Source organism: Passer montanus, unplaced genomic scaffold (genome assembly GCF_014805655.1).
Source record: "Passer montanus isolate IOZ18808 unplaced genomic scaffold, ASM1480565v1 scaffold50, whole genome shotgun sequence".
Lineage (NCBI taxonomy): Eukaryota > Metazoa > Chordata > Aves > Passeriformes > Passeridae > Passer > Passer montanus.
The window spans coordinates 1,880,823-1,908,274 of record NW_024369930.1 but is presented as its reverse complement, the minus strand read 5'-3'; the positions used below and the strand labels follow the sequence as shown (position 1 = coordinate 1,908,274).

Here is a 27,452-nt window from a genome sequence, read left to right as displayed (position 1 = left end):
ATAAACTTGGCAAACCACCACCACATTACACTTGACCATAAGCGGCTTGTATTATTGCTATAAATTATTAAAGAAGTTGCAGCTGGCATGCTTAATGCCAAGAAGTACTGCCTCTGGTTGAACTCTTCTCAGAGACACAGCAAAATCAGACCCCACAAGAGGTTTCCATGTCTGGACTTCAAAAGGGTTTAAAGAGAAGCTAGACACTGCTCAAAAGGAACAGCTCAAGCCATGTGCAGAAGACAGAGGTTCAGGCCTCTGTAAAATCATCAGGTCAAAGCTGGTTTTTTTGGAACAGGTTTAGCTGAGGCATCAGAGAAGGACATGAGCTCCTAACATCCTTACAAGTATCTGTCTGTCATTAAGCATTTAAATACCTCTGCAAATACCTCACCAAAATCGAACTTTGTTGAAGAAGCTTAAGCTGTTCAATCTTATTTAAAAAGTAAATTCAGGCATTAAATTTAAAAAAAAAAATTATCTGTGTTCAATTTTGACTAAATCATCCATCAAAGAGTCTTTCCATATTAGCCCTTCCATTCTGTATATATATACAATACAATATATGTGCTTTATAGGAAAAATGGAAGAGGTGAGTCATTCTCACTATGAATGAAAAATATTCCCATTTCAATAGTTTTGTCTGTCATGCATATTGAATAAGTTAAAAAGAAAAGCAAGATACCTAATTACAAGTGAGATTAATTTCATTCTGACAGTCAAGAAATACAGTGGGGTTTTTATCATCTAACATGCACTCTGTTTTTCAATGCCAGATTTTATCTTTCAAAGTAATAATTAGCAGTAGTTTTAATATTTTCTCAATTATAAAGAATTATCATTTAATGGATAAAATTTCCATAAATGTTAGGGAGTACATTGTGTTAGCCTCTTATGTTCTGTATTATTTAGTTACTTTATTAAACAGTAATAGCATTCACTTTCTTACAATAAAAATTTTAAAAGGTTCTTTAAGGGAAGAGGGAAGAAGCAGAGAAGATAAATTATGCAACTGAAAGGAGTGATTGTTTTTCTCTTGTCTCTTTAGTGCAAATTCTTCTTCACTGTGTTTCCCAGACACCATCTGTTTCCAAAACAACTCATCACCAAACATAAGAGAGAAAATAGGAGTTCCTTATAGGAGCTAAACCTGCCAGTTTGCAGAGCAGTCTGAGCTTTCTCAAGCAGGAAATATATGACAGTACAGAGCTGTTAATTAATTAAAGATAGGCAATGGGTGTCACCTCAGATGGTGCAGTACACTATTTTGGGGATTTTTATTAGAATAATACATAGATTATTACTTGTTAATGTTGCTGCACACTGTTTTAAGAAGTCCAAAGCTTATTTGGGCATTTAAACAGCAGGGTTTGATTACTTAGTTCAGGTTTCGGGGGTTTTTTTATTTATTTTTTAAAGCCTACTTGAGCTTGAGTATAAGGGCACACTTACTCAGGCCCTCAGTCCATTTAAAATATCAGTGAAGTCTTGAAAAAACAGAATCTAGCAGAATTATTTACACTGAGTGCTCATTCACCCAGTACCCTTTGTGCAGGATTTTGGGAGGAGGTAGAAAAACCCAAGATGTACCCAGGTGCATGACACCATTCCACCACCCTTCATCTCCAGAGAGGCTTATATCAGTTCCAAAATGCTATTTACTGCTACTTCTAGAAGTTCATACTGGAAGAGCAAGGTACCAATTTTTCACCTGGTTATGATATGGAGTTTAATGATGGCACTGTGCTTACTTTTAAAAAAACATCATTTATATTTTTTTATTTTCCTTCTCTCCACAGTCTGTGGAAACAAGAAAAAACTATTTAGTTAAGTCTAATAAGTAGGAGTGGTAAAATGAGTTAGAAAAACATGTAAATTCTACTATTTATAAAAAAAGATATATAAGAATATAGATTGGACAGAAACCATCAAGCTTTATAGATTCCTGTCATCATATCCACCAATGCAAAACAATTTCATACAGACTACATGCGCTGTAATAAACTGAATTAGCATGATTTCTGAATATGTTAAGAAATATCACTCTAAAATTGTTTATATTATGTATTCTGATCATATCTCTAACAGATTACATCTTTTTCAAACAACAAATCCTTGCCAAGTCAGAGATATGATGTCTCTTCTGCCCTTCCCCAGTTATCCCTGACCTTCATCATCATTCAAAACTTTTCTCTCCTTTCTGTAGCCCCAGTAATTTATTTCACATATGGAGCATTCTTTATTTCCCAGTGCCTTTCTAGGTAATTTTATAGCTATCAGCAAACTAAAAAGTGCTTCTGTTGTTCTCCTGGTGGTTCTATTAGATTAAATCTATTAGCATGGCCACATATACACACTTCACATTTTCAACTCTTTCTGTTCATAACATGATTCTATCAAGATGTTATCCTCCATATTGCCCACATAGAATCTAAAAATCTGGATGATCTTATTTTCCCTTAGTTTAGCTTTTAAACTTTTTTTTTTTTACATTTTATTATTGCATTAATTTATTACAGGTTCTACATTCCTGACCTCAACATATTTAATTACATTATAGACAACCATCTCTGCTCCTGCTCAATATTCCAAACAGTTCACTGAGTTTTAAATGCACAAAATGGTCGTTGCCACACATTTCATTTCTGGCTTCAGCAGTTGTGATCTTGTGCTTTGTTACTAAAAATAGAGCTGCTTCCAACTACCTGAGCTGGAAAGCTAATTACAGAGCTGGTAAACAGTTCTCCTCCCCATTGAGCAAATGGCAGAATAAGGAGTCTGCTAATGCACTAGGGCTCCCATGGTCCTGTGGGTCTCTGAAATCTATCAAGTGTCATTTATTTAATCATTTGTGGCTGTTTGCATCATGGATAAATTACCATTTAAGTAAATAACTGTTTGACTGTTGTAGCAACAAATCAGGGAGAAAAAGAACAATCATTTTTTTCTTAAATACATTTTAAGAAAATGTATTCTGGACTAATTCTCTGCTTGCACAAATCAAAACAATTTCACTGAAGTAAATAGTATATTGTCGATTTTGACTAGGTAAGACTCTAGTTATATTTTCTGCAGTAGAGGGGTTATTAGAGGACTGAATGTTTGCAGCAGCTTAAAGATTTTTTCATAGTTATTTCTGTCACATACAGGCAAGAAAAAACAACTACCACTGTAAGAAAGCACTTTCTTCCCTTAAAATTACTCTCAGCCCAGTCTGCAGTACAGCAGCACATTGGCTGGAAAAAATTCCCTGCTGAGAGATCTTAAGGTAGAAGTGCCCATGGGGTTTAGATGCTCCTCTGCATTTGGCAATGAAACACTGGTTTCCCTGTTCCATTGGACTGATCCTTATCATGTAGCTTAATACAAGCTTTGTTGGCAACAAGAGCTCAGCCATCACTCAGTCAATAAAACTGCACTCATTTTCAGCCATTACTGAGGGAACAAAATGTAGACAACACATAAGCAACTGTCACAATAACTGCGATACAGCTGCAGGCCCAAAGGAAAACTAAGATTATGTTTAAGAAGCAATATGTTTGTTCATCCAAAGATCACTTCTGGGGCTAAGACAGTATATAGCTTCTGGAATTACATTTTTTATCTGAATGCACAGTATAGGAATAAAAGAATTAGGTAGAAAACCACCAGAAATACAAATTTTAAAAAGCATTTCTATTTCTCCTTCCTAACCTCCAAAGAAAGAGACAAGTAAATAAAACCTCCAAGACAGTACTGAACACATTAGAAGAATTTGTTTGACGAAAAGAGTATGCAAGTGAGCATAAACTATTTTCTCATCATCATAGCTCTGTCATGTAAAAAGTATATACCACATACTGTGCATCCAGGGACAGAATTGCTATCTGACCATAAATACATTATTTACACAGCACATTGGGAGATGAAACCATGAGCTCCTTGTTCTGTCTGTCCAGTCTTTATTAAAAGGAAAGTCAGGATGCTCTCAGCCAAGCAAACCACCTCCTATTGTAAAGGAAATATACATTGCTACTTTCCAGCAAAACTAAGTGGAAAAAGAAGGCAAGACAGAAGATGTGGACAGAGGTGGAAATGTGTAGGACAAGGAAGAAGAATGTTCAAGCAGGTGCCAAAAGAGATACAAAGAAAGGCATGAGGAAGTCAGACTAAGGAAAATCATTCATAATTCAAGTTCTGAATATTCTAAAGAGCAGAAACAGAGGGCATCTTCTAGAAAAACAGTGATGGATAAACAGAAACAGAGTATCAGCCTTCTCATCTTAACCAGAAGAAATCAAGGTTACATCTGCACACCACAAGGCAGTCCTACACCATCACAACTAAGCCAATGCTGAAGAAGACAAGTCATGCACCGAGACTCAAGTAGCTGTCATTTGAGCAATGTTTCACCAGACTGACACATCTTGTTTCCATGGTACTCTGTGTTCACATACTAGAGTGCCCCTGGAGAAAGTCATAGCATTTTTCTCAATTAAATCCATATAATTGTGTGTATGTATTCCCAGAGTTGGATAATGAGGGTGTGTGTGTGATTGATGGTATTCAGTGCATAAACAATGTTAAAAATTAACTGACTCCCAATTTTCAATCCCTGATCAATCTTCTTCCTGAATTTTCAGACATTTCTTTCTGACCTCAATGACCACAAATACATTAGACAACATATCATGTGTTGGATAGAATGTGCTTATTGTATTAAGAAAAAGACCTCTTAAATGATAGTATATTCCAGCAAATAATACACAAAGAAAGGCATATGCAAACATAACATACAAAGAAAGGCAAATGCAAACATCATAAGCAATATTTTCCCTGCAATATGCTATTTCATCCCACATTTATTCTCACCTTAAGAGATGTGATATCCTTTAACCCTAGCAGTCATTTGTCATTTACTCATTCAGATTTCAAAGGCAGAACACCAACTGCCACAGTTCTCATGTGCTGCACAGACCAACTTAACATTTCAATTGCTCACAAGTATTTTTAGTTGGTCTGCTTCTGTTGAATTAAACTTGCCAAATTCATAGGGCATATATGATGTGCCTCCATCTTTCTGTTAAACTATTGTAAAGTTTCAAATCCCCTTGTCAAAAAAAACTTACCCAGAGAAAGGAAGCAGTTAAAAACATGCAATATGGAATAAACTGTTGAAAATAAGTTGTGCAATTCTTTTAAATATGAGCAGCTGTCTCATGCACTCACACAAAAAGCACTTTCAAAGTGAGTCTTTAATGAATTAAGTAACTTTGTGAGCCTTGTATTGTTCTTGCCAAAAAATTACATCTTTCACCACACAGGTATCACTCAAACTTCAACCATCCTAATGAAAGCATCAGCATATGCAAAGACTCCAGAGGCAGAATGAGGTTAATAGAATAAATTTATCATGTATTAACAGGAGGGAAATGCAATAACTAAGCATTAACACATTCCTTCATTCAATAGCTTTTTGAATCAGAGGCACTGGTTAAAGAAGCACATATTCAGAGACAACACTGAAGTATAAGAAAAAGCTTGTAAAACAGACTGAAAGTACAGTAGTTTGCTGTGCCATAGCAGCACCAGTTTCAAAGGAGTTCATAACTACATCTGCTATGTCTCAAAGCACTAGCAACCACCTCTACCAGACTCCTTAGTTCAGAAATTCATCAGTACTATCTGAGAAGTGACAAAGTTTCATACAACAAAAACACTTAATTTTAAAAGACTTCAGATGATGAAATGTTCAATAAAATTTCTTAACAATTCAATAGCTAAAAACCAGCTATTTATGTCTCCACAGCACCGGGAACCTGTAGGTAGGAATACAGGGTAAATACAGACTCCATCACCTTACCTCAGCTATGTGTGGCATTGGGTTAAATCCACAGAGATTGCACACAACTTTCTTGCACTCGGTACAGGTATTAAAGTTGGGGGGATCCTTTGAACCAATATTTAGTCCAGTTTTACAAAGGGGACAAGACATTTCAGGTTGCCTAGCTTTCTCTGGTTCCGAAAGTCCATCAGGTTTCTTAGCTTCAGCAGCCTGAGGCTTGCTATCTTTAGCCAAACCAGGTTTCTTTTCTAAATCAGATCCTTTAGTTAAAACACTATCCACTTTTGATGGCTCTGATTTTTCAGTTGTAAGAGGCTTGGCTTCTTTTTTTACAGGAACAGCTTTTGGAAGAGGCTGAGCCTGAGCAGCCTCTTTGGGGGCTGCTTGAGGGGCTGGAGGCTGTGCTGGAGGCTGGGGCTGCTTCGCTGCAGGAACAGGCGGAGGGGGGCCCGATGGCTGAGACCCTGTCTGACCTGCTGTGGAAATTAAATTTGAGGCCTGGCTGAAGAATGAAGCTCCAAATCCAAACAGTTTCCCAGTAACTGTTTCTTGTGGTGTGGTAGGCTGAGGCTTAGGGGCATCAGTGATGCCTCCCAGGTTAAGGCTGAACCGCCTTGATTGCTCTGGGGTTTTCTGAGGTGGCTGGGGCTGAGGTGCCGGCTGTGCTGGCACTGCCTTGGGTCCTGGCCCTGCCTGTGGGCCCTTGGGAGCTGGTTTTGTATCAGGCTTTGGGGCTGGTTTTGTTGGTAACTTTTTAGGATCATCTTTTGTTTGCGTTGGCTCAACAGGCTTTTGAGCTTTAGCATCTGGTCTAGCCCCAGGCTGAGATGCAAGCTTGGGATCTGACTTCTGCCGGGACACATGTGGAACAGGTTTGGAATCTGGTTTATCCCCTGCTGGATGTGTGTCCTGGGATGGCTTTGCAAGCTCAGGCTTTGGGGAGTCTGTCACTTTTTGTTGAGTTGGTGGTCTGGGGCCTGTCAAATCCTGCTTCTGTTCTGGTGCTACAGAGGTAGATACAGAGTCTGCTGTGGGCTTCTGTACACTGGGTTGTTTTTGCTTATCTTCAGCCTGTGTTGGCTTGACCTGATCAGATTTTGGAGTGGCATCAATTTGCTGGGAGATGTCAGTGGGTTCCGCACGGGGTTGTTTTGATTTTACAGGAGGAGACCCAGACAAGGGTGTTTGCTTTTTTTGTGGAGGAGGTTTTTTTGAATCTGCTGACTGTGAAGGATCAGGTTTTGGAGCTACATCTTTCTTTTGAACAGACTGTGGCTGGGGAGATGGTTTAGCTGAAGGTGGAATGGGTGTCTTCTGTTTGGGTGCAAGTGGCTGTGGCCCAGGACCAAGACCTGGTGCTAGGTCACCTCCTAAGGTTCTTTGCATCTGGCAGTTTAAACAGAGCCATTCACTGATCTGAAAAAAAAAAAGGCAATTACAATTAAAATAAGGCAAAGGTCATAAAATAAACATAATAGGTTATTCTAACATAGGAATTGCTCCAATATTTTAAACTTCCATGTAAAAAGGCAGAAATACCACTAATAATGTTTTGCAATTAACATGCATAGCTGATTATTTTCATTCTTCTCCACATTGCTGTGAGTCAAGCTATCACTGAGCCCATGATTCTAATGGCTTCACATTCGGTTTACACACAGCTGAATACTGAAGGATAAAAACCTATCAGAATGAAAAAAAAAGCATTGGAATTTCATGGGACCCAGTGAGTCATTTACAGCAATGATTTGCCAGAATAATGACAAATACTGCTAAAATAGTTTAACACATCAAGTCTGCTGACAGAAAACAATAATCAGAATTATTAAAACACAGTAAATGCATAATTATCTTTAAGCATACATCTATCAAGCTCTTAATGCAGCTAATGCTTTTGGTAATGGTTTAAATTACAGAGCACAGGTATTGGCAGTACATATGTATCCAATGAATTAGCCACAGAGGTGTGTAAATGGTGTAACACAGACTTATGAATCACCACCAATTTCAGGGGGTAAGTGTTCATCTAAAATCAGTGGCGAGCTTTGCCTGAGCCCTGATGGTATTTCAAGAGCCATAACTAGGTTTCCCAGCTCCTTTGATATTAGAAGTTTCTAGGGTAATTACTGTATACAATGGGCCCTTCTCACACAGAGGAGAAGGAATCATGCAAATAATGTATTTGCTCATGTTTCTCATCAATTATAGTGCCTCACTACTTTAAAACATTTTTTTTTTGATTCCCAAGCAGTATTACATGAGAGGGAAACCATATTTCTCATAAGACAGAAAAGCCCAGTTTCACCATCTGAGAAAGGATCAAATTGCCTAAAACATGTGGTCATGTGCTACTTTCCACAGTTTCTATCACTAGCAGAAACATTATAGGTAGCAAAAATGCCATTCAATATGGTACAGAGTCTCATGGGCCTCCACCTGCAAGCAGCTATTTAAGCAGGTCACCTTTAGCTCTTCTCTTATTCTTTAGTCCTTGTGTGAAACTCAGGGTGCCAGCTACAGAACTTGCACATACCACTGCAACAGAGGGAATGGCAAGCAGGAGAACACACAACATAAGTCTCTTTTCCCTTAAGGGTGAAGATTCCTGGATGCTGTTCCTCACTCAGGACTTGATGGTCTTAGAGATCTTTTACAACATAAATGATTCTGTGTTGCTATGAAATCTCTACTACACACCATGGAACAAATCTAGAGGCACTACACACAAAGAAGGATTTTGTCTGTGTAATATCACAGCTTACTGGAAGAAAAGAGCTCTGATATCATGGACTGAGGCAATGAATTCATTACTTTGGTGTGCCTTGCCAGCCTTGTGTTTTTGCAGCAGCAAAAATTAAGAGTTGGATGCAGCTCCCTAAAACACAGTTATTTAAATTATTCTGATAAACATGGTATAAACACACACTCTGGAATAAAAGTTCACTGTTACTAACAGCTTCACAAAGCGATGACAAATTTTGTCCTCCGCTGTGAAGTTCCATTCATAATAAGGCTGCACTTATCTTCCATTTTCAGTGCAATTTTTTTTAGATTGTTTAAACAGTTCTCTGTTCTACTTACAAACCATGTAACAAATAATTGTTAAAAAGTGAAAACAACTGAAAAAAACCTGGAACACATGTTTAAACTCTGCTTTGAATTATGAAAGGAATTAAGTTCAGACCTGTACAGAGGACTTGAGCAAGGATTACACTTAGCTTAACTCCCATTTTGTTTGCTTAATGATCACTTCCCTTACCTGATTGTATATATTAGTAACATAATTTAATTAGATATATACTAATACCATTTCTGGATTAATCCTTGAGGGTTTTCTAGGGCTTAAGTGTAATCAAAGACCAGGCTGTCACAGTTGTCTGGCTTTGGGAAAGTAACTAAGATTTCTTATATTAGGGAGGTAAGCTCTGCTCTACAGTGGAGAAAGACAAGATTCTGTGAGGAGTTTTTTAATGGACCTAAGCAAGGAATGGCTTTCCCCCCGCTCCTCCAAAGGATTACTACAAATATTTGGAAAATGTGCTTTCCATAGGGATTCAATGTTTCTGCTTCTTTTTACACCATGGCAATAACAGGTGCCTACTTGCTCTCATTCAGCTTCCAGGAAATCTAAATTTATATCACTATGATGCCTTCAAGGCCTCAAATGAAGTAGCTGTAGAGTTGGTGGGGCTATAAAATGAGTAGTTTAAATAATTCTTACATTTAAGATGTCCATATTCCAATTGCATTTATAAGCATTTAGGTTTGTCTTCAACCTGCAGCTTGTCCTGTCTGATTCATCAACCTACTCGGAGTCCAAACAACCATTACTTTTATGCTACAGATTTCAAAACAGCCTTGTGTAGAAAACAAAACCTTAACCCTCAACCACTGTTTTTTCCTTATTATTTTTTTAAATTATATACATATATACACATATGTGCATTCTTGGTATGAAACTGAAGCCTCCAAAACCAAAACCGAATCAGCAACTCCTACAGTTGAACTTAAAAATGGAAAATATACAAAGTTTCACTTCACTGTATTATTTTTTACATCTTTCTGGTTTGAACATAAAATTCCTCCCATGCATTTTAGTGGGAGGAATTAATTGCCAAAACGCTCAAGTCATTATGGGTTACACACATCTTCAAACAAAAACAAAACTGCACAAACTATAGTCCTGTGATTGGAACAGCAGCAGTTCAAAATGAAATGTGCTATGTGATATAGTTTTCTATCAAACACTTGCCTGTTTGCTCTGCCAGAATTACAGAGATTTTCCATACATTTTGACAGGAGCAGTCTTCCATTAAATACAGATGCTCTTGCACATTATTACAGATGAAGTAAAACAGTACAGCTGCAGATACCTAAAATAAAAATGTTTCTCTAATCTTAAAGGTGTTTCTGGGCAGAAGTTCTGTGACTCCTAGTTTCTTTCTCCACATTTCTAGTATGTGGAATTAAAAACCAAAAGTTTCCAGAGGAACTTTTGATTTTTCACCATTCCTGTCTGTGACAGAGATTCCTCTTTGATGCTGAGAAACCAAAGCTGTGCGGTTTTTATACCAATATATAGGGGGGGGAGCTGGGTCTTATTTCTAGAAGAAGTCTGTAAGTGATTTTCTTCATTCTGAGACATGCCAATAAGTGCCATAACTAGGACAGTAAACTTGACAGATTTCATGCAGCATTTTTGTTCAGATTTCACCTCCTGAGCAAAGAAAATTGCTGCTTTCTTTTCTAACTCTTGTAGAAACTATACACCCTCAGAACAACAAAAAGTAATTAAAATGTATTTTATATATTCATCAATAGTAGCATCAACTCTTCTAGTTTGAAGCACCAAATGAATTCATTCAGTATTTTACTAACAACATCCATGGAGAATTACTTTTAAGAAAATTATAACACTACATTTCATAGATTATGAGTGCATAAAGAAAGGCAAGCAAACAGTTGACACCAGTAACAAATAGCAACTATAGTTCAGTCCTTCTTCCTATCCCAAACAAAGCCAAGACAGCTGAAGGCAATCCAGTGTCTATTCCTTTCTTCAAAAATGGTTGTAATTTGTTCTAGCAACACAGACCCATCAAAAGCAACAGGAAAGCTGTCAGCAAGTGCATTGCCTGGCATGCTTAATTTCTATCCCTGCGGATGATGTAGGGGAGGAAGAGAATCTATGTTGATTCTATGATTCCAGAAGTACATGATAAATAAATTTTGACTTGCAGATTGCACATATTTCATATAAAAATTACTGGCACACAATATGAATGCGGCTCTCAGAAGCCATGTTAACAGTCCTTTGCAGAGCAGAGCTGCACTCTAAGTGAATGGGTCTCATTTTCATTTAGAACAGTCATTTGCTGCTATAAAAAGGAACTTAAAATATACATAAAATATTAACATCCCTTTACATTACCATAGGTACGCAAAATGGACTTTGCTGACACTGCTCAGCTCCAAAGCTTTATTGACAAAATCAGCTTTTAGTTTGAAAACACAGTAACTTATTCAGTCCCTAACAATTTTAAAGAGCAGTGACGAATCCAGATTTGGCTCTTAACAGACATTTTTGCCAAGATGATGAGAGAAACATGAAAAATAACATGCTCAAGCACATGATTTTATGCAGCTTCATGCAGTGCGGTAGAACACTCTAAGTCAAGAAACTAAATCAGAAAATCCTGTTATGAAAGAAAAAAAAAAACCAACCATCACAAACCAAATTAAATTGGTATGTCAACATACAAGTTAAAATGTCTTCTAAAGGAGCTTGTGCAATATTGGAGACAAAGTTTTTTCTTCTATACCATTCTTTTATGAAAAAGTTCTCAGCTGTTCAAAGTAATTACCAAACCAAACATTTAACAATTGTATACAGTATGCAACTGGTCCCCATTTCAGGCAAATACATCATCACTACAAAATACATATTTACCTTCCTTTCAGGTATATGATGAGTTTGTCAGGGAACACTGACTCAAGGTGCTCACAAACATGACATGAGATTCTAATCAGCAGCATAGTCCATGGGTATGCTTCTACAAACCACAGCTATGGTGACAAGCTCTGTAGCTTGGTGCTAAACCAATGCTGGTGCAAACTTTTTAAACAGACATATTGAAAAACCATTTTTAAATGTTACTTAGCTGTTCTATAGCTACTGAACACTGCAGAATTAATTCTATTATGCAGTTATCACAATCTTAAAACATACTACACTGCTCTACTTAAATTACTAATATGAAAATCTATAGTTTGCATATGCATTATGAATGTTTGGGGAACTATTATTTTATAGCTTACATAATTAGAATCATAAACCAAAATAATGAACATTACCTTTTGATTTTTTTTTTGAATGTCAGTATCCCAGGATATCTAAAAACTATTTTTTTTTAGCCAGGGACATGATTAAGCTGTCTAATGCACATAGCAAGGAAAAACAGCTCAGTGCACTGCATCATGGAGTAATGCAACAAATGCTCATTGCTCTCATCAACTGCACTGAGATTTAATATGCCAGAGACACGTGAAGGACTGACAAAAAAATCTAACTGCAAATCAAGAGAGTGGCAAAGAAAAGGTTAACAAAGTTCATCTGTGCTGCACTGAGCGAATCATGGAAAGGATTAAGCTGTCTGGTGAGAGCAGGGCTGGGCCGTGCTGCCTGCCCAGTGGCTGCCCAGCAAACACCATCCCACATCACATGGCCTCACATAGTAGTAAATTACAGTTGCTGAGCAACAGCAATACTGGCACAGATGGCTGACTGCAGTTGACATCTTTAGCTATGCAGATTAATTTATTATTTACTTGTGTTAAAAACTGTACAGGCCAGCTTTCTGGACTAATGAGAAAACACTCCAGCATATTGTAGAATATTGCTCAATTAAATTATTGGGACACTATTCCCCATACAGAGGGGTTTTGCCTCTATGTTCTGCCCCTTAATTAAAGAGGAAAAAAAAAAAAGAAAAAACCACAGGGCATCACTGCTATTTCTACATCTAATCCTTAAAGTAAAGCAGAACTCTAGGCACACAGCTTTCCTCTAAGACAGAAACAATGTGGAAGTTTGTTTAAGAATATTCCACAGAGAGAAACAGTATCCAGTACTTCCATAACGCTTCTACTTGAAGACCTTTACAATTTTCCCAAATGTCAGTGCAGAAGTTGTGGCGACAGGCAGAACTATAGGAACTATACTAACTTCATTTCATCACAAAAATTATGAATAATCCCCATTTGCATATTGTAGGCAGAACTATAGGAACTATACTAACTTCATTTCATCACAAAAATCCTCATTTGCATAGAAATTGCAGTGTTGGTAACACTGGAACACCCCAACTACTCTTCGTACTAAAGCAAATATTTCACACTTTTATGGCTTTTAAATGGCAACTAAACAAGTTGTTTGCATCTGCTCTCTGATCAATTTGAACCCAGACTAATGTCCATCAGTTTAACAGAACTCTTCTCGCTTTACTTCAGCACAGTTAAGAGCTGGTATTTAAATAACTACTTTGAAAAATTTTTAAAAGCCTTAGGATTTGATGGAGTTCTTTTAAACTCATTTCGATACAACTTATGATGATTATAACAGCTTATATTAGATTTAGGTCCTTTATTTTTTTTTTCTATTTTTTTCTGCTTTACTTATATAACCCTTACCTTCCTCCCACCAAGTTCACATAGGGTGTACAAACTCAAAGCAATTTTCCCTGATATTAAAAAACTTAAGATTTTGTTGCATGTCACTGCCACAGTGATGGCAGTTTTATTCTTGTTTATACATCATTTCCAGACCAAGTTGCATTCTGGTTCCTATGTCCTATTACAACACAGCAGGGTCTAGACTGCAAACCACAGGGAATACTTCAATCAACAGCTTCCTTTACTGTCATGTAATCAACAAAGATTTAATAGAGTAATTTCTACTAATTTTATTGTAAGTATAAGCAAAACTTACCTGGATTCACCACAAGAATTATAGTAATCTTCCTTATTTTAAATTATTATATATTGTTCCCCCTATACAACCTAATAATAATGACAATAACAAACAAAAATAAATGCCTTTCTGACTGTTTAAATTCTGTTTTGTTACTGATCCTACTTCATGCTCAAGTGTGTTTAGGAGATTTAGAGCTTAGTTAGAGATTTATACCAAAAATAATTATAAAGATTTGAAATAAAATGTTATATTTTTAAATCCAATGTTGTGATATTATTGTAAATATAAAGAGAGGCAGAAAGAATGAAAAAAAAAAATCAAGGCAATAATATGTCCTACAACTGATATGGAAAATTTCTATCCTAACAAAAAAATAGTTTAAAAAATAGACATAGACATGTCCTCCCCCACAAAAATTTACAATAGCAATAAAAAATAAAATATTTCAGACCGAGTTAAAAATTTTTCATGTTGAATTGAAAGATAAAAATCCATTAAAAAGTTCTACTTGATTAGAAACCATACACTCCACTTTGAGACAGTCAGCTGTTTGGGCTTTGTGCTTCCTTCTCTTGGAATTTTTATCCTTCCTCTTTTTTCTGTTAGGAATAAGTCAGCTTTGGTACAGACACATTGTTTGGAAAAAAAAATTAAAAACAATAAAATATTTTTATATTATCTCCACCCAGAAGAACTTCTGGCAAGTAAACAAATTCTGTATCAATACACAGCTTTGCATTATTTGAATGTATAATTTTCATTATGTATCCATGTATATAATTATACCTGGCCTCGAGATTAATTTCAATGTTGTAGAAGGATTCTTCGCTGAACAAGGCCATGATATTCTCCTATGGGAATTGGACAGCCCTGGTGTGTATCAATACACAGCTTTGCATTATTTGAATGTATAATTTTCATTATGTATCCATGTATATAATTATACTGGCCTCAAGATTAATTTCAAATGTTGTAGAAGGATTCTTCGCTGAACAAGGCCATGATATTCTTACGGGAATTGGACAGATTACAGAGATACTTTGAAGACCAGGTACTGTCCTTGGAACAAGACAGACCATGTACTGGTCTCAAATACATACATCAAGGAAGAATGAGCATTGTGCTAAAATGAGACCAGCTGCCAAGCACATCGTGAGAACTGCTAACTTGGCACACCTTAGCTAAGAATGCTTATAGTGTGACAACCAATCAGTATTTAACATGTATGTGTGAATATAGCTACTTAACCAATGTGCTTTAAGCATTAGTGGTGTGGGACAGTCTATAGAGAAAGATAAATATCCCAAAGTTGCTGAACAAATTGAGAACGGCATGTAGCCACATTGGTGTGACTGTCATTACTCGGCCGGCTCTCTGATTGAGACCCTCTTCACTAAATGTTCTCTTTAAAGAACACCAAAACAATGGATGAAATATGATCTTATGTATATAAAATTAATGTACAATAATCCTCAAAAACTGCCTAGAAGACAGGCATCCACATCTGCACAGACACACATCCCAGGTCGGATCCAGGAGCAGAGCCCACACACAGCCAAGGGTACAACATTAACAGCTCTAACACTCCATTTGATCATCAGCTTTACAGATGACCATCATAAAGAATGTAATGACTCTGTTATTACCCTTTAAACCCTTGCTCAGTCTGGGTTGCATGTATCTCCCAATAACTAGTTCACAGGGAATGAAAATTTACTCCAGCTGTTGAGAATATGCTCTAATCTTTAGATTTAACTATAGCAGTTCGTGCTTTTTCCCTTTTTTCCTCAAGATGCCTTTGTTCATTTTCTGTAAGCCTACTTCTATTTGAATGTTCTAATGGGCTGAATCTTTTTTTGCGAAGTGCTGCTTTCAGTTGCTAATGGCTCAAGGGAATGGGTTTGGGAAAATAAAATGGTAAAAAAATTAGAAAAACAAGTCACCATGTAGTAAAAGATACGCTTCCTACAAGGTTCTGATGTACATGAGAGGCAAATGGAATAGAGTACCAGTCCTCAAACCTGCTTATATAATTTTTTCCATTACTTTACGCAACTGTTGCTAGGCAGTCATGTGCCATGGTGATGAGTGGAGTATGAATACCTAGACAGATTAGAGAGACATATGTTACTGAACACTTATGTATGATGCGTTTTCTCTCCAGACTGCTGTACAAAAGACACCAACCATCCTTCTTCCCCAAGAGGACTGCTGTGTCAGATGGTTCAGAGAAACAGTTCAAGGGATCTGACCTTGTGGCAATACAGGTATCACTTTCTGCTCTTAGTTACAGCGTTCTCTCTAGTGAGTTGAAACAGACAGAGTGCATGTACTACTGAATTTTAAATAGAGGTTTAAATTAATAAAATGAATTAAATTTTTTTATCTGCATTTTATAATGGCTTTAAAGTGTATGCAATCTACTTCCTAAGCCAGTTTTTAAAGCTTGTAAAATTATTTTCAGGATCAGCTAGGAATATAGAACATAGAAATTTAGAAAAATCTGCATTGGAAAAATTATTCACTTGATTAGTTTTGGAGACTGAGCTAACTTGTAAGAAACTTGTAAGGAGACTGTATTAGGAAAGCAATTTCCCCTTTGTGCAGCAGCTGCACAAAGGGGAAATTTCAGAGAACAAAAGTCAAATGTTTTTCTAAATAAATGCCTTCCACTCCCCACATCCAATTTGAATTTATTGCTTCCCCATAAGTAATGTGTTTAACAGAAGCAGTAAAATCAGTAGTTATACAGGACATGGGAAAAGCATAATATAGGATTCCAGAACCATGAAACATGACAAAAGAAATAGCAGGAAACACTAAAGTAAAACAGTAAAGTCAGCAGATGCATGGGTAAGACACAGAATTTTGGTCAATAATACTTCAGAAGAAGTCAAAATACAAGAAGCCAATAGAAAAAAAATTGCACCATAAGCAAGGAAACTGATAGCCAAGTCACAAACAATGATCCTCCTGACAGATGGGAAGAAGTGGATAAAGTACTGTAAAAAAGGAATCAGAAACTTTTGTTAATAAGCTAAATACTTAAAGGAAACAGAAGAAGGAAAAGTTCATAACTCAAGTGAGGATCTTGGCAGCTGAAATAAATTAATTTTTTGTCCATGCCAGAGCAGGTTCTATTAACTTTGATCTCAATGTTCAGAAACAAAAGTCAGGTGTGATAATAAATACTTAAAGGAAACAGAAGAAGGAAAAGTTCATAACTCAAGTGAGGGTCTTGGCAGAATTTTTTGTCCACACCAGAGCATGTTCTATTAACTTTGATCCCAATGTTCAGAAACAAAGTCAGGTGTGATATTTGTCACACTTCAATGGCAGACTGGAGTAGGACACCTACAATGAAGTTTCAGTAAGACAGCTGGTGGTGCAAAGCTGAGCAAATGAGACAAGCCTGAGTGGGAGTCAGGAGATTGGAACTAATAGCTGAATAAATTAGATGCCCAATACCTTCATTTTCTGAAATGATTTTATCATGAAATAAATGCATATCCTGTGTCTATTTCCATGTCTAATATGAAATTCAAATTTGCTTTTACATATGTATGCAATCAGTTAGTCTTAAATGCAGCTGTATTTATTGTCTAAAAGTCCTGAATTTCACACTTACTGAGTACCCACTTCAAAAACTACTAGTTATTCACAGAATTTCCAAATACTTGGAAATCTTCTTACATAAATTCTCTCTCAAAACCTGTTTCATTTGAACACACCAAAGTTGTTGACCAATTCCATAGGGAATCTGGAGCTTTAAAAGAAAGACAAACTTGTTGCTTCAAGAGAGCCAAAGAGCACACTACAGACATGAACAACTCAGCACTCACAAATAAATGTAAGAAGTTCTGGCCTAAAAACACTGGCAGAATTTGAAAGGAAAGGTTTGCAATAAAATTTCCTTGTGGACTTTAATATCAATACATCACATTTCCAGCCTGTTTTACGTATTTTCTTTTACACTAGCAGTCCACAAGACCTTTCCTCCATGGAGACCCTGAAATATTGACACCTGGTTAGTTGCAGATGCTCTGAAGTTTCTGCACACATATGTTCAGGTCACTCCTTTTCCAGTTCAGGCTTCAGTGCCAGCTATCTCAATCCTCAATTTCCCTAAACTCAAAGAAGATGTTAACACTCTTAAACCAAGCAAAGTGCTACCAGTGGTTGCTGCTATTAGTCTTTCCATCTTAAATTTGCAATTCAAAAAAAAAAAATCAAAAAATATTATATTGCTGGATGCAAAAAGTCTGCTGTTTGTGGCTACCAGAAGATGTTAACACTCTTAAACCAAGCAAAGTGCTACCAGTGGTTGCTGCTATTAGTCTTTCCATCTTAAATTTGCAATTTTAACAAAAAAAATCAAAAAAATATTATATTGCTGGATGCAAAAAGTCTGCTGTTTGTTACCAGGTAGCCACAAAAAAATGTGTGCTAGAAAGAAAACCAGCCCCTGTCAATGTCCTTAAGTCATTGTGATATTGAGTACACAGGTTGCCCAGAAAGGCTGTCAGGGCTCCATCCTTAAAGATATTCATCACTGGCTAAACCTGCTTTAGGTGACACTGCTTTGAGCAGAAGTTTGTAGACTACCCTATATCCAGACCACCTCTCCAGCTTCAGAAATTCTTTGATTCAATTTTAAACATACAGGTATTATATATCAGGTTCAAAATACAGTAGTAGTCCGTACTTCTTTGTGTGTGCTTCTGTGATCAGCTAAATTAACATCACAGCAAGACAAAAAAATAAGTTTTCCAAATATCCCCTCTGATTATCATTAGTTAGCCTTTGGTGCCCGGTCTACTATGCTTGAATTGATAAAAGTATTGGTACTGAAAAGAAACACCAATTACTTTGCAAATTTAAAAGTAGCATATCAGGATGTACAAGAAGCTGAGCAAACAGTCACATGAAGCCTTATTCCTATGCAGAGCAATAAAGGACATGTATAAGCAATAAATCAAGCTACCACAAACATCAGGTTAAAATAAATTAATTTTAAATCCCAATATTGCTTTCTATTCCATTTCTGTGCTATAGAATTACAGCAAGAATGGTAATCAAGGTTAGAAATAGTCCACAGAGATCTTAACATCCCCCAAGAATGAAATAACCCATGTAGCACTAAGACAAACTCATGACTCAGGCTTTCAACTAACACAACTGAACACTGACACAGTTGTAAAGCAGATCCACTCCACATCCTTTCCTAAGCCACACACTGGATCTATGAAGACTGATTTTTTTTTTTATTAGTTCTTATAGCAGAAAATATTATTTATCTATAAATGTATTTCTACATGTGCACTGTGGTCAGATTATAAACATAGCAGGTGATTACAATCAAAATGAGACAAAAGTCACACTGGAGTTTTTCGTCTTTCTATGAAGAGATGAGAACACATTTCTAAATCTATAGGAGCAGAGAACCATTATCTTCTCTTTTTTTTCCTCCAGTTTCACCCTGTTTTACTCATAAGCAGTTATCTGAAACAGCATTAATTTTTTACTGAACTTGTTAAGTTATCACAATGGTATATGTAGTACATGCAGCACATCTGATGTTTCAACATAACAAAGGCAAACTGAATTCTTAGTGAAGATCAGTTTGAAAATTACTCACCTCTGTGATATGAGGATTAGGATTGAATCCACACAGGCTGCAGACTACAGTGTGACACTGGGTGCATGTGTTGTAGTTGGCCTTTTCAGGAGTGTGCAGCAGCAGCTCGGTGGTCGTACAAAGAGGACAGAAGGTTTTCTTTGGGGCAGACTCGGTGGGTTGACTTGCACCAGCTTGTGTTTGCTGTGGGGGTTTTTCAGGCCCTGGTTGCTGGCCAGGTGGTTTTGTAGGTCCTGCTTGTTGTGTCGGGGCTTTTGTGGGCCCTGCAGTCTGAGCAGGTGGTTTTGTAGGCCCTGCCTGGGGTGGCACTTGTTTTACAAGCCCTGTTTGCTGTGGAGGTGGCTTCCCAGATCCAGGCTGAGGTGGTTGCTTTGCAGGTCCTGTTTGCTGAGCAGATGGCTTTTCAGGTCCAGGTTGCTGAGAAGGCTGTTTTGGAGGTCCTGTCTGCTGGGTAGATGGCTTTACAGGACCTCCTTGCCGTGCAGGCTGCTGTGATGGTTGTTTCGCAGGTCCCGGCTGCTGCGATGATGGTTTTGTGGGAGGTGCTGTTTGGGATGTCACTTTAGTGCTGTCTGGTTGCTGTGGGGATGGTTTTGTTGGGCCTGATGAAGGTTTTGCAGAAGTTTGTTGTTGAATGGGTTTTGTTGGTTCTGATGGTTGTGGCTGAGATTTCTGTGGTCCTCGTGGCTGGGCTGGTTGTTTCGCTTGTTCTTGCTTAGCATCTGCTGGTTGGCCATGGCCTGGTTTCTGAACTTGCTTTGGTCCCCCAGGCTGCTGCTGCTGCTTGGAAGACTCCGTTTGTTGGACAGGAGGTCTGACAGGTCCTTGTTGTTGAACAGCTGGCTTTGGAGACTGTGGTTGAGTTGGATGTTTCGCAGGACTCCTCTGCTCCTCAGGTTTCCCTTGCTCTTTTGGGGCAACTTTTTGTTTCCTACCGGCTTCTTCATGAGTTGTATCTGAATCCGATATCAAATCAAAAGGATTGAATTTGTTCACAACTGAAGTGACTGCACTCAATGGATTGGCTTCTGAGAGAAAACTGGGCATCATACTTGGCTTCTGATCTTCTTTAAAATCAGTCCTGGACTTTGATTCCCGTAGACTGAGAGTAGAAGGGCTCCTTCCAGGTGCCCGTTGTTCTGTCTTCAGCACATCTACTGTTCTGCTTTTACTTAAACCTGGTGGTCCTGGATCTGGAGGCTTACCTGGTTGTCTGGGATGGCGGCTTGTATCAAGTTCAGGATGTCTGCAAAGAGAAAATGTAATAAGATTAAAATAAGGCATGATATAATAAAAACTAGACAAAAAAAGATGTATCAGTAACCTTGGAAGTGCACTGGTAGTGCTGTGAAGTTTCTCAGTGCTTAAGCATTTTCAAGACCACGGCTTATAACAACATGAGTGTAAAAAGTATTTCAATAATCACTATTCTTTAAAGGCTTATACAAGCATTCAGTAATAGATTGTTTTATCCTTTAGAAAATAATCTAATACAACAATATTTAACCAGATATCCTTTTTTTTTCAGATTTCTGAAGAGATCAAAGCTAGAACTTCCTACTATACCTATATCCAAATTATTAACCCCACCCTACTCCTCAGGATATAAAAAATAGGGAGACAGAAGACTAAATGAAACAGAGGTGTCCAAATTAACAGATCAAAGTACAGCCATACAAAAAAATGCACAATTCAGCATGCTTATGTACTTGTGTTCTGGATACTTGTACAAAATTTGGATATATTTACAATTCAATATGCAGCAAGGATTTAAACTCCTAAAACTCTTGTATGTTAAGAAGGATATGCTTCTTTGTAAATTATTTATTTTTTTACCCATCTGCTCACAAATCAGAAGAGTTCTCCATCAAATAAAACAGATTTCAGTTCACAGTTATCCTTGAACCTTTTTCTTCTTCTTTGCAAAAAGCTACCATACTGCTTCTCAGCATCATCTGAACAATTCACACTGACCACTATTAAAAAGAACACCACATTACATTAGAGAATTGAGAAAAAATTCATGCAACAATATTTTGTTGTATGTTCATACAGGACAAAATGAAACTAAGAATGTAGGAACCCAAATCAAGACCACGGTTTCATATGTGGCATATTATTTTACTTGTTGCTATATTTGGCTGTAGCACAGGAAATAATATTGTTGCATTGCTGCTAATGCTCAGGGATGTAATAAAATATTCTGTTCAGTGCTACCACTGAGCTTCTGCTGGAAGATATGGGGTTCTCTTCAGCATCACAGAAATGTTGCAAATATAAAATTTTCATTTTTCACTTTGAGAGAACCAGTCACCTGTGATCCTAGTTTGCCAGACATGATATTTCTTCTTGGGTATTCATGAGCAAAATAAACAATCACTTACTAGATTTAACTACATTCTTTGATTAATAAACAGATAAATAAATGCACAATTTAAAAAGTTGTTTTTTTTTTCAGAAGTCTGCAGAACCATCTACAATAGTCACATTAAAAAAATGTATTTTACATATTTAATATCACCATGAGTTTAGCAGTATGTCTGATTAGTGTTTAGTTTCCATTACATGGCTAGCAATGGCAATACAAAAGGATAAAGCTAAATGGCAGACTTTTTTTGTGTAATTCTCACAATGCGGGATTTCTGATAATCTTGCATCTGACTTTTTCTGTTAATTAAAAATTTCCTCAAGTAAGACTTGTTAAGGACAAACTGTTTCCAGCCTTCCACAATTCCATTTATTCTTTCCAATTCTTCTGTATTTATTGACCACAATATTTGGAAGCTTATGACCCGAATGTGCAACCCACTGAAGTGAGTAGGTGCTTTTCCACTGGCATCAGTGAACATTGATAATTCATAAAGAGGATACTTCAGAAAAGCCCAATGACAATCTAAATCTTTCAAATATTTTGCATTTTTGCTTACTGAAAGAGCAGTTTTATACTCTGATTAGCAACTAGGTAGGTCTACCTGCAGTTCTGTTTCTCGTTATTTAGAAAAGCACTCTAGGTTTATCTGAAGAGGCACTCTTACCATATATAAACATTTTAACTAGTCTATTAACAACTAGTGTATTTCAACTAGTCTATTAGCCTGGTACACCTCCAGCATTCATGTTTGTAAATATTCAAACTCTTGGAAGGCTTCATTCAACAATGATAAGAGTTAAAAGGGAGGAGGGAAGAAAAAATCAGTGCTATTGAAATTCAGGTCCAGAAATAGGGTACCATGCCCAAACCTTACAATGTGAAGGTACAACAGAAGAGGGGGGAATCCCAAACAAAAACCCAAGCAAAAAACCCCAACCATTTTTAAAAATTCAACTTGGAAATTAGCAAGAAAAATAACTGTGTATTGGAGCGAAATTCTGCTCCAGCTGCATTTTTATCAAATAATGTGTTCCATAAATTTCCACCTGATCAGATATCAGCTCTAAAATGAGATTGAAACCCATGAATCTAGGAAATAAACTCAGGTAATTCTCTTCAACGCTACTGATATATTCTGAAGAGCTGACTTGTCTTGCCTTTGTACATACCAGTGTTTCTAAGCAATGGAGACAGTGCGTGATTAACTAGTGGAAGAAAAAGCCTTGGAAAGACAAGCTTCTTGAGAAATGTAACTTCTGTCAAAAGCCAGGACTTGCTCCACTTAGTTTGAGGTAACCTGAGACTTGAAGCCTTCTTGTCTACAACTATTTTACAACCAACTACAGACTGATACTCAAAAATCTTAATTGAACTGGAGAATCAGAAACCTCAAACTAAATCTTGACAAGAATTTGACAAGAATCTTCTAGCTTTCAAATCCTTTGAATCATGAAAAGGCCTTCAAACCAGACTCAACATAAAAAATAATTTAGTTCCTCCTCACATAATATTTTTCTTTGTACTGCTGTTTCCTCTCACTTTGGTCTTGACTCATGGAACTCATCTCTACTCATTTACATATTAAAGCCCAATCAAAGCTTACTTTGGAGTAAGCAGAGATTTAACAAAAGGACTATTGGTCTAGTTCTTCAATTCCATAACTACAAGCACCTGTTAAGAAGGCATGTCTTCTCCCTGTTCATCAGTATTAATAGTTTCAAACACAAATGCAGTAACAATGCAACTCAAAGGTAGTTAGATCTTTTCATATCTACAGAAAATATATGTATGAACTTATACATCCTCCCGTGGCCAACTTTTAAAAAAATATGTATTTCATCTAGAAAATATACAATATACCACAAATATACTTCAGAAGTGTGACACTCAGCTAGACTTCTTAGCATTTCTTAAAAAAATGCAGCAATTCTTTTTTTTTACTTGTATCTATTGTGGCAAACTTATTGAACTGGGGAGGGAAGGACCAAAAAACCCAAGCAGCTGTATTAGATGGTCATATATTCAGCTGGCATCTAATCCTTTCAGATATAGTGTAATTCCTCAGGAAGTGAACACTGGCACAGTTACAGAGTCAGTTGATGAAGCTAGAACAAATGGAACTTGCTTACAAATTGACTGCGCTTGTTTCAGATAAATTTCTCAACCATGAATTTTCTCAAGACAGGTAATCGAAATAATATAGAAAGATTTCCACAGATCCTAAACATCTCACTGGAACCTTGAAAATGAAACTTTTTTTTTTTCCCCTAAATAGTAGGACAATTATTAGACAGTTCACTTTAGGTGCTCTAAGTCGAAATGCTTATATTAAAATTCAAAAGACTTAAAAGCTCAAACCTACAGAAGTTCTAGAATGTACAGGATTCATGTTAAGGTGGTAGAGGTGCACCTATGATACCTGGCACATATATTACATACTATTAAAAAGTCTGTATTTGCAAAAATGTTACCTCAGGACACCAGCAATCATAAGGAATTTGTAAGCTTTAGGGTTATTTTGGGAGCAGGAATGAGAGTATTTAGAATAGAAAATAATTATTAGACTCTAATGTTATAATTGAAATCATGAAGGAAAAATCCATTTAATATGCTAAAAACTAACACTCGCTGCAATAAGGACACTGCCAAAATGCAAAGCTATATGGACTGAAAGCCAGAATTCCTCTTTTGATCACACTCTGTCACTTAATATTTGGACTGGAAAGAAAAGAAAAGAAAAATAACAAAACTAGTTCCAGTTTCAGTCTGGAAGAGGGTGATCTGTAATCCTTAGGAGAGTCTTACTCCAAGGGTTTTGTTTGGATCAGGTTCTTGATAATTACTGCAAACATTCTTGGTAGCTCTCAACAGCAAAGAAAGCAAACAGCAAGAGAAGCAAATAAAGCTACAAACCAGGAGACAAGTAGTAACTTCATTACAGTGGGACAGGCACGAAGATACTATGATGGGAATTGCTATAATAGTCAAAGCTGACATTCTGACGCAAGGTAAAAGGCTGTAATTCACAAATTTAGAGTCCTCTTACTTTAAATAGATGGTGGAAGCATGGTATGCTAACAAGATCAAAGTAGCTTCTGATATAAATATGTTTGTAGGAAACCAGCCATTTATAAATGCAGAGATATTCACATTGCAATGAGTTCAGCCAATTCTAATGACTTCCAAGAACATTTATCCTTATTTTTTCATGCTGTTGTTCCATTAAAAAGTAAGCTTCAAAGTACTTGTGTCTTTCTTCATAGAGAGTTATGCAAAATGGAATTTCGAGCTTAGTTTCATGGAACTGAAGAATATTTATTTTTCTCATTAACATTCCTCATTAACAACAGAAGCTGTGCAGAGACCTGAATTGAATGGAAAATTTTATTTTACACACAGTACTAATGCCTTATCAATAATTAAGCAAGACATGAAATAAGCAGATTTGACTTCCAGTTTCAAAAAATGGAGACCATCATCTCAGGTATAATCTCAGTGACTCCAGTATTTTGCCCAATAATTAATTTAGTCCCACCCTCCTTGCCTCTCCTCTAGAACTCACTTATATAAACCTGATATTATATAAACTGAATATGCTTGCATGTGGGGTGAGGTCAATGCACCGTGAAACAGTCGGGGAGGCTCCTTCTAGCCTCTTCCTTCAAGACAAACAACACACCCAGCCCCGGAGTCGGAGAGCAACAGAGGCGCCGGCCCCGGGCGACGGACCGGGCCAGGAGGGGTTCAGCACCGAGGACAGCGACACGGAGCCGGGCCAGGAGGGGATTCAGGACCGAGGACAGTGACACGGGGCCAGGCAGGGCCGGTGTTTCAGCACCACGGACAGCGACATGGGGCCGGGCCGGTGTTTCAGCACCACGGACAGCGACATGGGGCAGGGCCGGTGTTTCAGCACCACGGAGAGCGGCGGCCCCGAGGAGCCGGGCGGGGAGCGGGCTTGTTGCACGCCGGGCTGTGAATTCGCGGAGGGGCAGGCAAAGAACGGGCAAGGAAATCACACCAGCCTTCGCAAAAGCACAATGGGGTAAAGTCATGACTCTCCTGAACACTGAATACCGTGGCAATCAATTTAATCTATTTAGCCTCTCTCCTTACAACTAATAAAGGGAAAAAAAAAAAAAAAAAGATGAAAAAATAGGCTGGAACAGACCTCCTCAATCCATGACTATTTAATGAAGCCAAATGATAGTTGTAGAGGTTCAGAATTGGCAGAGTAACGGCCAGCAAATGTATTATGCCCAAAAGCTTCGGAAGATTCAACAAGATTCTCTCTCCAGACGCTTACAGAACCCATCCGCTTCCCTGGCTCCTATCCGAACTGTGGGGCATCCAGCCCCGTAAAGCACACACCCGCACACAGAAAACCACAACGGTGTCTGCACATCTCTCCCCGCCCCGACAGAAACTGCCCGTGCTCCAGATCAGTGCAAGGCAGGAAAGGAGGGCGCAGCCCACGGAACCGGGGACCGCCGCTATTATCAGAGACCGCTGGAGTGGGGGAAGGCAGAGGGTGCAGGCTCCGTGCTGGTGCCCGCGCCCGTGCGGCCACCCCTTCCCTCCCTCTGCCAGCAAAATGGAACGCCGGCGCCGGGTGCAGCGGGCCCAGATCGTATTGCGACTCGCCCCCCGCCCCACCGCGAGGAGACGGAGAAGGGGGAAGGGAGGAGCGGGAGAAGGGAGATTTTCCGTGCATGCCTTTGCATGGGAGGCGGCTCCGCGCCGGCGAGGTTCCCTCTGGGCAGCCCCTGCGCCCTTGACATGACAGCGGCGATCTGCCTCCTCTCCTCCTCGCTCAGCTGGCTCAGGTCCGCCTCCACCCCGGCCGGGACCAGGCTCTGCAAGGGGGCCGCGGAGCCGCCGCCATCCCCGGCTGCCGCCGCCCCTTCGGGGAAGGCACCCAGCCCTTCGCCTCCTTCCAGGCTCGCCTCGTTGCCCATGGCCGCCGCGGCTCGCCGCCTCTCCCGTCGGGCGCTGACCGGGCTGGGGGGCGGCTCGCAGCCCCGCTCCCCCGCGGGCAATCAGGGCTCCGCGGCCGCCACCACCAGCGCATGCTCCGGGCGGGCGGCTCCCCCCGCGCTCCGGGCCCGCCCCGCGCCCCGGCCTTTAAAGGCACCGCCGCCCCCGCCCCGCGCACCCGCCGCAGCTTGAGGGACCGAGCGCGGAGCCGCGGCCGGCCCTGCGGGTGATGCTGCCTCCCGCGCTCCTGCCCTCTGCGTCCAAGGATGTGCTCGCGAGCAGTTAAAGCTTTCAGAAGCCTCGCTCGCCCAAAGCAAAGCAAGAGGGACTGGAAGATGCCCCTGGAGGACACCCCCCGCGAGCAACCCCTTCAGAGTAGTCAGTGAGGTCGGATTGCTCCGTGCCCTGAACAGCAGAGTTTTGAGTGTCCCTGTGGATAGACATTTTACAGCTTCTCTCAGTCTGTGTTTCGGTACTGGACTACCATTGTGATGACTGCCTCCACTATATCAGCGTCATCCCAGGACCAATCAGCCCCAAACTGGACACTGTATTCCTAGTGCAGTTTCACAACTGCTGAATATATTGAGGAGAATAATCTTCTCCAACCTTCTGGCCACACTTGAGGTAGCAGAGGTCAGTCTGCCTCTGGCATTCTTCATCACAACCA

At 38.7% G+C, this 27,452-nt stretch overlaps 1 protein-coding gene across 6 annotated transcripts in view; it reads right to left on the bottom strand.

The window, feature by feature from the left end:
* PCLO (piccolo presynaptic cytomatrix protein) overlaps positions 1-26,862 on the bottom strand; it is a 325,587-nt gene extending 298,725 nt beyond the window's left edge. For all 6 annotated transcript variants that reach the window (XM_039723653.1, XM_039723648.1, XM_039723650.1 and 3 more), the window contains exons 1-3: positions 26,522-26,862; positions 19,435-20,680; positions 5,843-7,240 (exon numbers count right to left, since the gene is read on the bottom strand). In XM_039723653.1, coding sequence (XP_039579587.1) covers positions 5,843-7,240; positions 19,435-20,680; positions 26,522-26,763 — 2,886 coding nt within the window. In that variant the 5' untranslated portion in view covers positions 26,764-26,862. The remainder of the gene's footprint in view (positions 1-5,842; positions 7,241-19,434; positions 20,681-26,521) is intronic.
* Positions 26,863-27,452: the final 590 nt, after the last annotated feature.